General features: G+C 35.5%; 2 protein-coding genes across 2 annotated transcripts; both read left to right on the top strand.

Annotated features, from left to right (window-relative positions):
* Window positions 1-8,570: 8,570 nt before the first annotated feature.
* LOC145126549 (uncharacterized) lies at window positions 8,571-11,360 on the top strand. The gene is made up of 3 exons (XM_079061894.1): window positions 8,571-9,376; window positions 10,565-10,635; window positions 10,738-11,360. The coding sequence occupies exons 1-3, from the start codon at window positions 8,571-8,573 to the stop codon at window positions 11,358-11,360; spliced, it is 1,500 nt and encodes a 499-aa protein (XP_078918020.1).
* A 276-nt stretch (window positions 11,361-11,636) lies between these two features.
* On the top strand, window positions 11,637-13,031 carry LOC145126548 (uncharacterized). Its single transcript, XM_079061893.1, has 2 exons — window positions 11,637-12,280; window positions 12,347-13,031. The coding sequence occupies exons 1-2, from the start codon at window positions 11,637-11,639 to the stop codon at window positions 13,029-13,031; spliced, it is 1,329 nt and encodes a 442-aa protein (XP_078918019.1).
* Window positions 13,032-17,706: the final 4,675 nt, after the last annotated feature.

Genomic DNA, 17,706 nt, shown 5'->3' with positions numbered 1-17,706 from the left:
AACTATCATGTATCTCTCAGCACACACCCTCCCCCTTAAGATCCTAAAGCAACCTAATTGACCCACTCTACACAGAGAGTCTGAACATCGGTCTCTATATTCAGTTCACTCACAGCATGGCTCTGATACCAACTTGTAACATCGTGATTTTTCACCCAAATTTTTTCTTTTATTTTTAAAACATTTATTTAACAGAACACGTTAGCGGAAGTCTTATTCAAAGTTTAAAGTAAACATCCCCAATGTTACGTTTATTTTCAAAAACATCATTCATCAAAATATAGTTCATAAACCAAATCAAAAACAAGTTCTCAAAAACAAGTGTTAAGGGGGTGTTTGGTAGGCAAGAATAAAGGGAGGAATGAAATGGGATATTCAGGGGTAATGAAAAAAAACATGTTTGGTACGTATAAGGAAATGAAAGCCCTATTCTTGAAGCAATCCCATTCCCCCAAAACACGGGATTTTCATTCCATGGGGTACCCCCGTTTTTTTTTCATTCCATTCCCTCCCTATAATTGTATCTTCCGAAATTGCCCTCTATCAGCCTCTCAAATCGGAAGCGTAGGCACGATATCACTAAAAATCAGCATCACATCTTCAACTCATTGAGGAAAAGATATCGATTTTGCACTTGGATATCATAATCGCAGCGTTTTCCCTCACAAATGCCGACTAATTTCCAACGAAATCATTATAAAATTGTTTTCTATGAATCATTACGTGATCGGCCACCAAAGCTTCAAGACAATTTCAAGTATATTTCATCACAACTCCAAGATTCATCACAGCTCCAAGAATTTCGAGGTTAGTTTTTTTTTTATGTTTGTTGTATTCTCTGTTATTGACATTCATCTGATAAGGTTGTTCACTTGTTAGTGTTCCTGAAATTATTCTGTATTCAATTTGCTATTTGTGTTCTTGTTATCTATCTTTTTGAAGCTACTGTTATATGTTTTTACATAGGAAAATTGCGGTTATATGTTTGACATGAACATACATACACAAATTAAACAATGATAGGATTGCAAGTTTGGATTTTGATCAGGGGCATTAGAATTTGAGCAGGGACGGATGTTAAAATGAACATCCAAATTTTAAATCCTTTTAGTAGTCTATTTTTAAATCCATTAAGTAGTCCTTTTAAAAGTGCTCGTGACTTGGTGTGATAATGCATCTGCATTCACTTTTATGCTCATTTGAAATCCTTTAATGCAACAAGTACCTTCAATGCAATTTTTCGAATCGAGAGAGATAAAGAAGAGCTACGTAAAAAACTGTATTCTGAGATGAAAAAAGTTGTTGGTTTAACTGTCCGTGACTGTAACAAGGTCGTGTGTATGCTTTCAAAGAATGATGAGTTGATGGTAATCTTCTTTACGGTTGAGGACGAAGACAATTTTGGATGGGTTGATGACTTGCTTCAAGATGATGATTGACGTTATTTATATGATTTTTTTATGATATTGCAGTTTTTTTTAAGTTATGAACTTTACGATCATTTTTTTTGTTAATGTTGGTTTGATCCTGGTATGTTTTTATGACAAAGTTTTTTATTATGAATAAAATTTTATATTTCTATAAACCATTTATGTTCATGTAATAGTTTTTGTTATTAGTTATAGAAACTAGAATTTTTGACTAGATAATGTTGAATTTATTGAATTATGTGATCTTTGTGTTGGAAGGGTATTTTTGTCATTGTAAATTATTTTCATTCCATTCCTTTATCTTTTTTGTACATACCAAACAACATGGATGAATGACACATTCCATTCCATCAGAGTAACCAAACATGACAATGGAATGGTAATGAATCATTTCATTACCTCGTTCATTCCATTACTTAGTTCATTCCATTCATTTCTTATTCCATTCCACCCAACCAAACATACCCTAATAAAACTTCACGACATGTCCAAACGGTATCAATACTAAGTCATAAACTGGAATGTAACTACCCAAATTCCCCATCCTCACCATTTCGTCAAACTATGCTACCTGTACCAATGCAAGGCAACAACAAGCAAAGAAACAAGTGTTAGCAAATGCTAAGTGAGTCAACCATAAGTACAATGTTAGGAAAACACACATAGCATATCATCACATACATCACATGTATCACATACATCATATATACATCATTTACATCGCATGTTTCTCACTAGAGTATCATTAGGGTCTACCCTTATTATTTATCTTTTAGTATTAGATAATTAATTATTATTCCTAGCCCTGGGTCCATCACTAACCCGCAAGGAAGATTCCCTACACATGGGTCCATCACTAACCCGTATGGTAGACACCTCGCATGTAGGTCCATCACTAACCTGAAGGAAAAACCCGTTCACTACTAAGTGACCGAACCAACCCTACCCCACTGGGTCCATCACTAACCCTAGGTCCATCACTAACCCAAAAGGTAAAAACCTCATTCACTACTAATGTAACCGGATCGACCCAATGCACTAAGTGATGCGCGACTCTCACTCGTATCATTGCTCCAGGTTCGCTGCATTCGATACTCCGACGTTGCACATACGAGTATGTACGTTGTCGTTCGAGAGTGGTTCTTGTCATTGTTCCCATCACCAGAACTTCCCACTCAAACGTGATATTTGATCCAGCGCCATCACTACGCCAATATCACTCTAGTCCTTGAACACCTTAGTGTCCATAAACCATGTCCCGAGTGGTGGTCTAGAAAAACCACTCGACGTCACTAGTGGCTTAAGCTCTTTCCCTTTAGGTATATTCCAACGAATAAGGCCCTCACAAGTAACCAGATAGGGTACAAACCTAAGTCTAGGTTGCTACCCTTTACGCCCCACTAAGTGTATTCCCTTTTTTAATTAATATATTATTAATTCATCACATAAATATTACACTACAAACCTCCCTAAGTAATCATGCTCAATTTCTATTAATATTAAATGGCATGTTACTTCCATACTTCACAATATGTAAACATGCAACAAGACATCAAGTTAAGGCATTTTACATATTTATATAATAATGCACATATCATATTTTCATCATTAAGGCATATTATATCACTAGCATGCATTTTCCTAACCAACATAGAAAAATATTACCAACAAATTATTGCATGCATATATTCACACACAATCAACACAAAAGCCTCTTTCTATCATGGACCTATCACACCCTCACATCAAAATAACAACCAAAAAGTATAGCATGAAGGTAACATCATTCAAATAAAAATAACATTCACAATTGGGTACATGCAACCTAAACAACCTAGGTTCATTCCAATCCCTCTAAGATGTGGAATAAATAACCACAAAGATTGACTCACATTTGTCAAATAAGCACCCTTTCCACACTTCAAATCTTGTAGGACCGAGGTATTAAGCCTTACCCTAGTTAAACACAAATATATGTATTACTAGAAGTTTACATGAACAAATTATGACAATTTACTACCCAAACATGCAAATAGGTTATTAGGTCAAATTCTCAGATTTTGACCTGAAACAACAGTCTGTTCAAGGCCACTTTAGCACCACCTAAACCTGTAACAATTTTAACTTTATTTCATATTCAGGTAGATCATACTTTTATCTTTAAAAGTATTGGTTGCACAGGTCCAACCGATTTTTCTACAATTTATTATGAATTTTGCAAAACAGTCTATCCGTGCAGCTATCTTCCGACCAGATGTCAACGGGGGCAAACAGGACGGGGAGTACATCTCCCGCCCCCACCCCCGAAATTCTCTCGTTCCCCCGCCCCTGAAATGTCCAACCTTCCTACCCCCACCCCGCCCCCGAATCCCCCTTATTACCCCCGCCCCCGCCTCCGTTCCCCCGCCCCCGATTGATTTTGGGCTGCCTTTTTTGGGCTAAAAGAAGTTGTTGTTTAGGCTAAAAGAAGCTATTTTTTTTGTAACAAATAATTATTTATAACATAATTTTACATGTAAAAAACAAAAAATTATGGCATCTTAAAAACATTATAATAACAACTTAAAAACATATTTTTTGTTGAATTTTGAAAGTTCGAAATTATATTAATGTTTATTATGTTTATATAATTAATATATGTAAATATATATAATCTATTAACAGGGGCCCCATGGGGGTTTCGGGACGGGACTGCCCCATGGCAAATGAGACATCAACACATGAGGAAGAATGAAATCAAGAAGCTTACCAGTTGAGATCAAACTTTACCGCTTCAATTCCACACCAAATCAAACCCGTCGACTCTATCTATCTCGATTACAAACACTTGTCCAACCCTTGCCGTACAACCGAGATATTCTGCCACTTTTACTCCTCACGATCGTTTTGTTTGTTTTTTTTCTTTTGCTTCTTCTACCGATTGACGCTCAGCAACAGCCACAACCAAGAACGAATTGGAAAGGCTCATGAAACGCACGTATTATGCGAACGATTGAGGCTAATAACAATTAATTGCGTGCATTTAATTTTATTATGGGAGTTATTGTCCTATTTACAATCTTGATCCCTTAAGCTTGTTTATAATAATACTTTAATCCCCATGTAACGATTATTTGTATTTGATGATACATTGAATTGGTTTTAAAAACAACTTACAATATTGATCCTTGTGCTTTATATCTTTATTTTTTTATTTTTTTATTTTTTTATTCCATGAGAATACTATGTGATATTAACGAATTAGCCTTGCATTAGGCTTAAAAATAAAATGAAGTATAGGGAAGTAAACTAACCAGAAAGATGAATCCAAGATTGCTGTATAGTAAAACTTTGATACTCCAAACTTATTTCAAACTATTTATTGCAGAAAGATTTTTTACAGGGGGAGATCACAAGAGAGAAAGATAAAATGGCTCCATGCCTGTCTAAAACATAAGAAAGAGGCTTCTTAAATAGATCAGAAGGCCTCAAAAACAAACAAAACCTAAATTATTACATTTAGCATTGGCAGACAGCTTTAAGAAAAGTAGAAATGACTCTTTGTTTGATTCTTCTGGCTTTAATAATATCTGACGAATATTACTTTTTGTCTTTAATAATTCCTGAAGAATATCATCCTCTTTTATTTTGGTCCATCCATCTGTCACCTTGAGTCTATTGTGGTGATGTCCTTTTGGTTTTGGAAAGATTCTTTCTTTGAGTGATTGACTCCTCAATCATGTCAATCATGAAATCAATGGGGAGGTCTCCTTCTGGAATTTCTTCATCATCTGGCTGGGATTCCCCCGCCAAACATTGTGACTGGCTTTGGTTATCACCGGACATATTATCTGAAATATCTTCACTTGAATCTTCATCTTTTACATTTTCCTGTTTTGTAAACCGTTTAAGGTTTTCTTTCAATTCAAAACAGTATAACCTCAATGACTTAATCATTTCTTCTTTAGTTAGATTAACTTTTTGAGGAGTTGAGGAGGCTTTTTCTGTTGAGGAGGCTATTTCCGAGAAATTTTTCTGGTCTTGGTATTTCTTAATTTGTTGATTGATATGGTCAATTGTTTCCTGGGCATTAAGAATTTTTGTTTCTGGATCCCTGTGAAGCATTTTAGGCCAGAATTTGGTAAAGTATGACCTTTGTAGAGAAGGAAATTTAGAGGGAGTATAATCCACATGTGGGGACCATTTCCAAATCCAAGGAATAGAAAATTCCATGAAAAAATGCATAGAAGATATTGCCTCTAATCCTTCTGATTTCAAAGGAATGGCTTGGTTTCGGTATCTTGGAGAGACAGGTAACCATTCCCTATATAATTTCCTGAATGGTTCCTCAGGGAGAATATCTATACTTGGGCCATATGAAATCCACCAATTTGTGAACCAATTTGGTATATCTTTACTTTGGTTATAAACCTTTTCACATACTTTAAAGAACCAAGTATGTTTCCTTTGAGGGTTCTCATATAAGAAGGCTTTATGAAAACTTTCAATATAATCCCAGTATGTAAATTTCATCGGTATCTTCGAAGGAGGGAGTATAAACTCTTTTTCCTTGAGGGTACTTAAACCCCATTCCTCAGGTGATATGATCTTTTTGATAATGGCTTTGCTGAAATTGTAAACACTGGTATTACCTCCGGATGTAAAATGAGGAAATTCAACTGATCCGGTTATTTTCAAAATATTCTCATAATATAATCTTTGTTTTTAAGAATATCCAGCGTATGTCGCTGTATCCAAGTATCTGGTCATTAAAAACCATGGATCATGATTGTTTTCAAAATAAAGCATTATATCTTTATGTTCTAAAATAATAATATTATCTTTATGAGATGATTCTTTGTATTCAAAATTATCGTTGATGGTTTCACCATCTGTGATCATTTGGGCGAAACTAGGAGTATTTTCCCTTTTTGATTCTAAAAATGCTTTAAACTCCTCATATAATGGGCTTCCAGGAACTGGAAGAGACTGATCATTTGCTTGTGACGAATTTCCAGTTCTATAAGAACTGTTTGAAGCCGTAGGATTTCCTCGACCTCTATAACCACCCCTGTATGAAGGATGGCCTCTTCCACGATTGAAATTCATCCTGCAAATTAGCATGTGGTTTCTGAGATTTTCCTATGAAGATATTTGAACATAATATTATATTGTTGCATGTCAATTCTTGTTATTGGTCTATCTTTTTTATTTCGTTTGATAAACGATTCTAAGACCCTGATATGTTTACAATGAAGATTATTCTTTACTTGTAATTTTGAGTTACTCATAAGAATTTTACCTGAAAATGTCAATTTAAGAGTAATATAAGTCTGTTCTCAAGATTCTTGAGCTGAATTCTTAATCCAATCAGTCTTAATTTAATTACTGTTTTCCTAAAATATGGTTCATTTGTTAAGTTGGCTAATTCAACTTCTGCCTCTTTAATTGAATTTTTTATTTCGATAATATCATGAGATAATTGTCTTAGATGGTTGAGACTCATTTAGAAATTCTCTAGTTAAAAAATCTGGAAGACTATTATCACTTCCTTTTTTATATTGAATTTCAAAATCAAAACATGCTAATGTAGCTTGTCATCTAGTAAACATTTGTTTGGAAACATCATGTTTAAAATCTTTATTAAACATAAATTTAGCTTCTTGACAATCTGTTTTTATAATGAAATGTTGATTATATAAATCATCTTGAAATTTAAGAATACATTTTACTAATGCCAAAATTTCTTTAGCAGTAGTAGAATAATTCTTTTGACTAGGAGTTCATTTTCCAGAATGGAACCTAACTAGGAATTCTTGTCAATTAGTAGGGTGAATTTGTTTCAAGATTCCTCCAAAACCTATTTCAGAGGCATCTGTTTCAACTATTTTTTCCCAATTTGGATTAGCCAAAGATAAACATGGTAGATTTTTTACTTTATTTTTTCTTCTTTTGACTGCTTGGGTATGATTTTCAGTCCAAGCACCAGGGTTCTTTTTCAATCTGTCATATAGAATTGCACTGTCGGTTGATAAATCTTTATAAAAATGTGATATATAATTCAGGCTACCTAAAAATCTTTGTAGCTGAGTTTTATCTTTTATCTCATCTGGGAATTTTGCAGCAAAATCTATACTTCTTTGTATAGGAATGACTTGTCCTTTTTCAATATTATGACCTAAAAATCTTACCTTTGTTTGAAATAAAGACATTTTAGATTGTGATATTACTAGACCATTGTTTATTATTATTTTTTCAAAAGTATGCAAATGATTAAAATGATCTTGAATATTTTTCGAAAATACTAAAATATCATCTATATAAACAATAATAAAATTGCTATAAGGATTAAATATATCATTCATTATATTTTGAAATTCTGAAGGGGCATTTTTTAGACCGAATGGCATAACATTCCATTCGTATTGTCCAAAAGGAACATTGAAGGCAGTCATATATCTATCTTTGTTATCAATCTGAATTTGCCAATATCCTGATTTTAAGTCGAATTTTGAAAATATCAAAGAGTCATGTAAACGATCTAATAAATCCTTTTTATTAGGAATAGGATATCTAATCCATTTTAAAACCTTATTAAGTGGCTTATAATTTATAACTAGCCTCGGTACTCCTCTTTCTTGTTCTGAATGTTTGTTAACATAAAACGCAGTACATGACCATGGAGAATTTTGTGATCAGTTCGGAATAGAGACTAGTAGAAAAAAATAGATTTTAGCCCTGGTGTTAATATTATTATTATTATTATTATTATTATTATTATTATTATTATTATTATTATTATTATTATTTATTATATTAAAATTGTGCTACCCTTAGGAACAGTAAAGTTCTTAAAGGGTTGGCACAAAAGGTCATTGTATTATTCTTGGTCTTTTGCTTTTGGATACGTTTTCTTTTCAGGGTATTTTATGGAAGTATTCTTGATGTTTGTACACGTGTTGTTCATCCTGCATGGTCAGTGACTGTATTTAATGCTTATCCGTTTTTGTTACCTGTCTTCCGTCTTCGTCTCCGTTTCCTTGGTTTCGTCTGTTCTTTAGATTTCAGGTAACTGTATGTCTTCTTCAATTTTTTTTGTTCCGTTTGTTTCGGTGTATGTGTTACTGTTCTTCGGATTCTTTTCGGTTGCGCTCTGTGGCTATGGGTCGTGCTGGTAAGCGGCCTTGCACCGACGTCGGCTCCTCCTCCAGTGCACCGTCTCTTAGCACGTCTACTGACCGGTCTAATAGCTCTACGGTTGTTCGTCGTCGGTTGTCTCGACAAATGCATGGTTCGGGTGTTCTTCCTGAATATGTAGACTGTGGCGATTGCGATGGTGTCTGCGAGTTTTGTGGGGCTTTTTTCTGGTTTAGCGAAAGGTATCTGAAGCTATCTACTGCTCAGCATCCGAGATATCATCGTTGTTGCAAAGGAGGTTTGGTTGTCCTTCCTTACCCTTCTAGAATGGCTGTTGAGTTCCACACCCTTTTTCGTAACGACAACTTTTTACGGGACATTAGAGCTTATAACAGTATGTTCTCGATGACGTCTTTTGGAGCAAATGTTGATGACGATGTGAATGATAATCGTGGCCCGTATGTGTTTAAGATTTCTAGACAGATCAGCCACAAAATTGGTTCCCTTTGTCCTGACCCTGAGAAAGGTCCACGGTTTCTTCAGCTTTATTTATTTAACACAGAAAATGAAGTGGATAACAGGTTTAGAGTTTTTAATAGTCCAACAAAAAGGAATTTGGATGAGGGTATAGTCACGTTTCTGGTTTCCTTTTTCAGGCTGAACAATGAGTATGTACGAACATTCAAAATTGCAAAAGATGTTGTAGAACAGCATAATATAACTTCTTATTATGTTCGTTTGTTTAACAATGTTCCAGATCGTAGGTATGATCTCCCTTCACCTGGATCATTAGGCTGCATAGTTAGTGGTGATGACAGTAACTGTACAAGGTATGATATAGTGGTACATTCTAATTCCGGTCGGCCATAGCATATTAGTAAGCTTCATCCCTCTTATATGCCACTGCAATATCCCATTTTGTTTCCATATGGTGAAGACGGTTGGTCTCCACGTTTGAAATTGAGAAATGATTGGTTCGGATGCTCGAAATCTTACAGTTAACATGTATTATGCGTATCATATTCATGCTTGGGAACACATATGGTCTCCAATTTTAAATGCATGTCGGCTGTTTCAACAATATCTAGTCGACGCATATACTTGTATTGAGGAGGGATGGTTGGAATATATTGATAAACATCAGGAGAGCCTTCGTTCCGAATATTTTGGTGGTCTATATGATGTGCTTTCGAAGGGGGAAAGAGAAGCGCGGTCTGTTGGCAAACGAGTTTTCTTACCGACCTCTTTTACAGGAGGCCCTCGGTACATGTATAGTCACTACCAAGATGCACTAGCCATATGTAGGGTATATGGTAACCCACAGTATTTCATAACATTCACATGAAATGTAAAGTGGCCAGAGATAACACGTTATATGGATGCACATCGATAGAAGGATCCACATAGTAGGGCATATATCATTGCCAGAGTTTTTAAAATGAAGGTCCACGCGTTTATTAACTTCTTGAAGCAAGACAAAACTTTTGGTGTTGATGCATGTACACTATTCCGTTTGTTTATTACCTTAAATGTTTTGTCTATTCAGATTATTTCAGATTCAAATATGTTGTCAATTCTTTTACTTTGGTTATCATAAATTTGTGTTTTTACCTTTTCTTTTCATAGACAAATTGCATCTATCCCTGGTGTTATATTATGATTGGTTATGTCTACATGTTGCCACATTGTTTCCGGATTCTTAGATTGTGATTGTTTTTCGATTGAATGGTTTCTCAATTTTGTAGGTGTTTTCTTTCAATAGTTAAACGCTTTACATAAATATGTAATTTCAGATTGTTTCAAATATGTTGTCAATTATTTTACTTTAGTCATCATAAGGTTGTGTTTTTACCTTTTCTTTTCATAGACAAATGACATCTATCCCTACTGTTATATTATGATTACTTATGTCTACATGTTGTCACATTGTTTCGGGCTTCTTAGATTGTGATTGTTTTTCAATATCATAGTTGTTTTCTTTCAATAGTTAAATGGTTTACATAAATATGTAATTTCAGACTGTTGCAATTGTATTGTTACATTGATATTGAATTAGATTGCTTTACGTTTTTTACAGCTTTCCTGTTAGGTAGATAATAATTTTTCCATATATATCATCCATATAAAAGTAAATAGTTGTTCTTTACTTATGTGACATGTGTGATTCTTATGACATATTTGTATACTATAGAGTTTCAAAAGAGAGGGCTTCCACATTGTCACACACTATTATGGGTAAATAGTGCATCCAAAATAAGGAATGTTGACGATGTAGATATGTATATAACTGTTGAATTGCCAGATCCGGTTACAAAACCTGCATTGTATCAAACAATAACTGCATGCATGATTCATGATCCATGTGGTCCACTAAATGAAAAAGCTCCATGTATGAAGGATGGCAAATGTAACAAACATTTTCCAAAGCCATTTCTTGAGTCTACGTTTTTTGATGTTGAAGGTTATGTACGTTACAAACATTCTTCAGCTTCCCGGCACACAACACCACGTGGGATTGTCATAGACAATGGGTATATTGTACCGTACAACAAAAGGTTATGTTCTCGGTTTCATGCACACATTAATGTTGAATATTGCGGCTGGAACATGATGATAAAATATCTCTTCAAATATATTTCGAAAGGGGCTGATCGTGTTAGATATGCAATCCAAAAAAGTGAAACAGACGATACACCTGGCCCGAGTGTTGTTACAAATAATGCAGTGGGTGCAAAAGGGAAAGATTCTCCGTGCATAAATGAAATTCAAAATTTCTTAGATGGAAGATACATCTGTCCACATGAGCCTGCATGACGTATTTTTGACTTTCATGTACATCACCGACACCCACCTGTTCAGATCCTGTCCGTTCATGGAGAAAACACGCAACATATTGTCTTTAAAGAAGACAGTACAATACAAGAGGTTCTGTCCAACCCATCCGCCTCTAAAACAACCCTTCTTGGGTGGTTTGACAAGAATGCAATAGATCGATCTGGTCATGATCTGACATATGTTGACTATCCAAAATATTACAAATGGGACGTTCCTTCTAAATCATGGGAACGTAGAGCTGATGAGCCATCTAGAATGGTTGGTCGGCTTGTGTTTGTACATCCATCATCTGGTGAGTTATTCTATCTCCGAATGCTACATTGCCATCAGAAGGGTTACACATCATTTGAATATCTACGCACCGTTTCTGGTTCTGTTCATCCAACCTATAGAAGTGCTTGTAATGCATTAGGAATAATTGGAGATGACATTGAGTGGATGACTGCATTCACTGAAGCTTCACTCTGGGCAACATCAGCACAGTTGCGATCCCTTTTCTGTCACCTCCTGCTTTTTTGTGAAGTAGGTAATCCACGACTCTTATGGGAAGTGCCACATGAGAAGATGTGTGATGATTATCTGTATACAATGAAAAACACAATAACAAATAAGTGTTTCTCTTTCACAGATGATCTGATAACACAACAGCTACTTCACGGCTTAGAGGATACACTTCGTTCTTTTGTCCCATCCAGATCACTAAGTGATTTCGATTTGCCAACACCATCATCAGATATCCTTTCTGTAATTCATAATCAGCTTTTACTTGAAGAGATGAGTTACAATAGAGAACAGCTGCACCAAGACCTTCATGAACTTCTACCACGGCTAAATGCACAACAGATGTCAATCTATAAAGCCGTTGTTGGCTCTCTTCAAAATAAGAAACATATATTGATGTTTGTATATGGTCATGGTGGTACCGGAAAAACATTTCTATGGACTACCATCCTTTCTTAATTTAGATCGATTGGGAAAGTCGTTCTAGCTGTTGCTTCATCTGGAATTGCATCATTGTTGCTTGCATCTGGAACAACAACACATTCAAGATTTAAGATTCCAATTGACTTGACGGATAAAAAATGTTATGATATAAAAAAGAGAACATTTTTAGGTGATCTGATGCGTCATACATCACTCATCGTATGGGATGTAGCACCAATGAGTGATAGGAGATGTTTTAAATTTCTTGACAGGTCACTACAGGATGTACTAGAGTGTAATGAACAACCATTTGGTGGTATTTCTCTCCTCCTTGGTGGTGACTTCCGAAAAACACTTCCGGTGGTCCCAAAAGGCACACGTTCCCGAATAATAGCCCTTACGCTGCCAATGTCATATCTATGGCCCTTTTTTCAAATTAGGGTGTTGAAAGAAAATATGTGTTTGCTTTCTAACACAGATGATCAGACCCACACATTATCAATAGCATATTTTTCCACTTGGCTGCTCAACATCGGAGATGGTGTACTTGGATGGCCTGACACAGATGATCCGCAGGACACATATTGGGTTCAAATTCCGGATTCATTGTTGATACCACCTGGACCCAGTTCGTTACATAATCTTATACACTTTGTGTATGGAGATTGCATACTCAGCAACCCAACAGCCATAGATCTTTCACAACGGGATCACAGCTTCTGGTAGAGTATATAACATCACGGATTCAATGCAGCCAAACGGGAAACACACATATGATCTAGAAGGCCTGTATCCTATAGAATACTTAAATGAACTAATGTTTCCAGTAATCCCACCTCATGCACTTCACTTGATGCCAAAAACACCAATAATGTTGTTGAGAAACATCAATCAGAGAGAGGTATTGTGTAATGGTACACGGTTGATTGTTTCGTAGCTTCTCCCAACTATAATTGAAGCAACCATAATGACGGGGACTTCTATTGGAAAGCATGTATACATCCCTCGCATAAAATTCATTCACACCCCGTCGGATTTTCCCTTCAGTTTTTCACGAAAAAAATTCCCAGTCAAGATCTGTTATGCCATGACCATCAATAAAAGTCAGGGACAGACATTAAGAAAAAATGGTGTTTATCTATCTCAGCCAATATTTGCACACAGACAGCTATATGTAGCCTTCTCTAGAGCAACATCACCAGGTTCTATAAAAATTCTTATACAAACGAATGACCAAGGCGTATACATTAAGACGAAAAACATTGTCTACAGGGATCTACTACAGAAAGTAACCCAGAAGGAGGTCTATAGTAGCCGTAACAACCAAATTTATAACAGTCATATCATTGTTATTTATATTACTATAATTGTTGTCCAAACAACCTTCTATATTTATTATATCTATTACCTAACCTTCTTACTTGAATGAACTCTTCTCTTCTTACCAGTGAACACATAGTAGTCATGAACAGTATATCCGATCTGAAATGCGAGGGCGTTGGAAGTTCTTTACAAGTTAGAATCATCCGCAAATGGAGGCATGATGTTCGTCGGTACGAGACATGGTACTTAGTTGTTGACAGATTTGTAAGTGTGCAAAAAAGAGTATCTGAAACATATATGCACAAAAATGAGATGATATGGATATTGTTTAACATTTATCTTATTGTATAGGGATATGCCATACAAATTCTTGGACAGCGGACCAATCAGGCTTATATTGAATCAGTATTGAATGTATCGGATTGTTATACCATTTCAGAATACAACTGCCCATAACTTGACAGGCACCAAAAAGTTTTAGAGAATGATTTCTACATTGATGTCGGTCTCATCTCAATTACTAAGCCACTTCCGGTTTGTTTCTAAATCACATCTCATAGAACTTGGAGAAAAACCACCTTATTACCCAGGTATACACGTCTCTGGTTCATTCAATATCAGACAGATTACCCAGCCAATAACATTTATTCTTCTTCATACTTTATTGGTGTTCTATCAAAAATCAAATACTGTGCAAAACAAAATGGAGAACCATATGTTTTTCTGATCCTAATGGACAACAGGTAACCCTTATATGATAGAATATATATTCCTTATCTATTACACTTGCATGCAGTAATAACATCACATATTAAACGTTTAGTGGCAACGAACTTCCAATAAACCTATGGAAGGAATACATTACAGTCCCCACAAAATTCAATCGTGATGTACTCATCCCATTGCCCGCCATTATGGTTGTTGCTGTTACAAATCTAAAACCTTCTGTTTCTGCTGGTAGTCCACTTGTGCCTTGAAACTGACAAAAAAAATACCATTATCATATATTAATCTCTACTAACCCATATAATCCCATTTTGATTTTTAGGGATGTTACGCCATGGATCATCACACGCCACTCACGTATATGTAAATCCAGAAATACCAGAAACAACATCTATTACCGATATGTATGTCACATGTCTCATCTACAACTTTCATGTTTTGTTTGATAAAAATACCGTTAACCAAATTACCAACTTATATCAGTTTCAGTGGCCCGCTGAGACCGGTATCGATTCCATCTGGAATACCAATTACACTGCAGGATATGAAAACAAAAACCCGATTAGAGTTATCGGTAATATTATATCACATCTTTTTACATCATCAGATTGAATCATAACCACAAAAATCCACTCCTTAAAATTGGAACTATATGTTTACAGGATAAGACTTTCATGGTCAAAGCAACAATCACAGATATTCCGTTTCAGGACAACTGGTATCACACGAAATGTCCCAATTGTAGAGATTTGATCTACAAATGAGGCCCACAATGGTACTGTAGTGCACATGCTGTCATAGAAAAACCAACATTTTCGTAAGTACATTTCACCATATGCTGAAAACACACCTGTCCTATATCAGATCCTAACAAGGTCATTATCGATACAGACATAAATTCACTCTCACACTAAACGACACAACCGACACAATATCCGCAATCATATCCGATACTTCATGTCAGAAACTGCTCAACTCTACCCTTGAAAATATTATATCAAACAACAACAGTATCAACAGGAAAACCCTTCCACCCTTTATCACTCAACACAAAGGGGAGACCAAAAACATGTCCATTCAAATCCTAAAAGCATCTGCTCCAGACAACTTACGCTTTAGAATCGTAGACATAGAAGGTTCCAAAACTGTGCCCCAAACATGCGTTCCAACAACTCCAGAACAGGTCCCAATCAGAAGGTCCACATTGCAACAAAACACACCCGATCCTGCAATATCTATAACACGGGCTGCACACACTCTATCATACAACACCACCGGTATACATATACCTGTTATTACTATCACTCATGCCTATATGTTTTCTCACATTTACTTTTTGTTGGATACAGATGTCACAGCACCATCAATGGACACAAAGCGTAGCCGGAAAAAAAGATGCCATGCCATCTACTTCCCATTTTCAAAAATGTCTCCTTTTCTTCCATCCTTAGTATCACATGTTTTATAAACATTTTGTCTCCTTTTTTATGTTAACGATCAAATAGTTTGTCCTAATATATGAAATATGTAACCTTGTATGCTATAACCTTTATGAAACGCACTGCTTATGTATGGTTTGAATATATAGAGAACGTTCTACTAGAATGACTATTTTGCCCCTGCCTAAAATATATACTTTCTACGAATTCCTTTCAGGAAATACATTCAAGATGTGTACCATACTTATGATAACAAATAAAACACCATTGTTTTTGACATATTGACAACAATGCTTTCATTTTTACGTATTTACCATAATGATGCCTATTTTGACAGTTGTATACATTTCGTCCATGTTGCAAATAAACACATGAATGGTGATTATAGTCCACCCAATCTGACTCTGCAATATTGTTCCTATTAATTTAACATAAAACGTATATCTATTATTTTCACTTTTTAACAGTATAAATTCCATTTTCTATGCAGTTTTAAAACTACTTGCTATTGAAGGAAGCTACTGCAATGAAAGATACAATAGAACTAACCATACTGGTTCTTTCATACTAAATCTAATACAGACAAAATTTTAACATGGGGAAAACAAACCACGTTTCATAGAAACATCCATACCTATCCCTTATTGTTTACCATCCACCTAACTTCTTAATCTATATATGTGCTAATAGACGAAGTGAATATAATAACGTATAGTCGTTAGATGTAAAATGCTGATTTTCGGATCCATTGTCTAAAACAGAAAACCATTATATTACATACCACAAAGTACATACATACGGTTCGCTTCCTATTACATATATCCAACACACCAAAAGAAAATAGACGGTTTTTCACCATAACCATTTATAACCATAAAAGATCATATCCATGGTGAAACAAAAAAGCAAAACGACCGTCTCTGTTAAACTATCACCTCAGTCCACATAAGATCAATCATCCTCTAGAATCTTTTTCAACTCTTTCTTCAGCTCCTCCATTCTCATCTTCGCTTCCCTCTTCAGCTTGTAGATGGTATGGATTGCTTTTGCTGCTTCATATGTGTTATTCATGAGGAGCTTTTCCATCTGCAGGTAGTTAAGATACGTAGGTCCCCGATTCATCTTTGCTTGTATTTCCTCTTTTGTTTCTTGGTTCATAAAAAATCGTTTTCAACATTTGCCAGCGCAACGGTTTCATCTTCTGCTTACTTGATCAGAACATTGATGATCCTTTCCATTTCTTGCGGCTTCATTCTTCTTCCTGGTCGATTTGTATGACCCACCTTCGAAAGTGATGTGTACGAAAATGGTAATCACTTTAGGGGTTTTATAGAACAGGTCTTATTCTTGATGACAGTTCCTTTCCCGTAGTTAATGCACTCATCATTTCAGATGACGTAGATGACGTTTTACTTACCGCAATGAATGTGTTTACCTGCCCAAGCCGGCTACAATTAACACCTGTTAATCATTCCCTCATATCCCTTCAATTCAATTATTTTTATCCTCTAAATTTACCATATATATACATATTACAAAATAAAATATCCAGTAAAGCACAAATATTATTTGCTGCTACACACTAACAAACACAAACACCAACCACACACTACCTATCACTATACCACATACATAACCGAAAAACAAAAGAGTAAAACCCTGGTCTTAACCGAACCCCGCGGAGCGGGGTTTCACACCTAGTTATTATTGTTGTTGTTGTTGTTTTTGAACATATAATTGGCATAACGTTAAACAATAAACACACGTAAAACTTAATCCTTTAAAAAGGAACACTAATTTCACTAACGGAAGGAATTCAGGTTGTTACACACTGGCCCATAATCTCCCGATTGGGTTGCCACTCTGGCCCACAATCTACCGATTAGATTCACACTGGCCCACAATCTCCCGTC

This window comes from Lactuca virosa, chromosome 7 (genome assembly GCF_052849685.1).
Source record: "Lactuca virosa cultivar CGN04683 chromosome 7, Lactuca_virosa_CGN04683_v6, whole genome shotgun sequence".
NCBI classification, from domain to species: domain Eukaryota; kingdom Viridiplantae; phylum Streptophyta; class Magnoliopsida; order Asterales; family Asteraceae; genus Lactuca; species Lactuca virosa.
Note: the sequence above shows the minus strand (reverse complement) of the source record. Positions and strands in the feature narration are given on the sequence as shown.

Excerpts from the sequence above, each read along its gene's own strand:
- LOC145126549 (XM_079061894.1), top strand. The coding sequence starts at position 8,571 with ATGGGTCGTGCTGGTAAGCGGCCTTGCACCGACGTCGGCTCCTCCTCC. Across the intron at positions 9,377-10,564 it reads GATGACAGTAACTGTACAAG|ACTGTTGCAATTGTATTGTT; the intron begins GTATGATATAGT and ends ATGTAATTTCAG. Across the intron at positions 10,636-10,737 it reads TTTTACAGCTTTCCTGTTAG|AGTTTCAAAAGAGAGGGCTT; the intron begins GTAGATAATAAT and ends TGTATACTATAG.
- LOC145126548 (XM_079061893.1), top strand. The coding sequence starts at position 11,637 with ATGGTTGGTCGGCTTGTGTTTGTACATCCATCATCTGGTGAGTTATTC. Across the intron at positions 12,281-12,346 it reads AATAAGAAACATATATTGAT|ATCGATTGGGAAAGTCGTTC; the intron begins GTTTGTATATGG and ends TTCTTAATTTAG.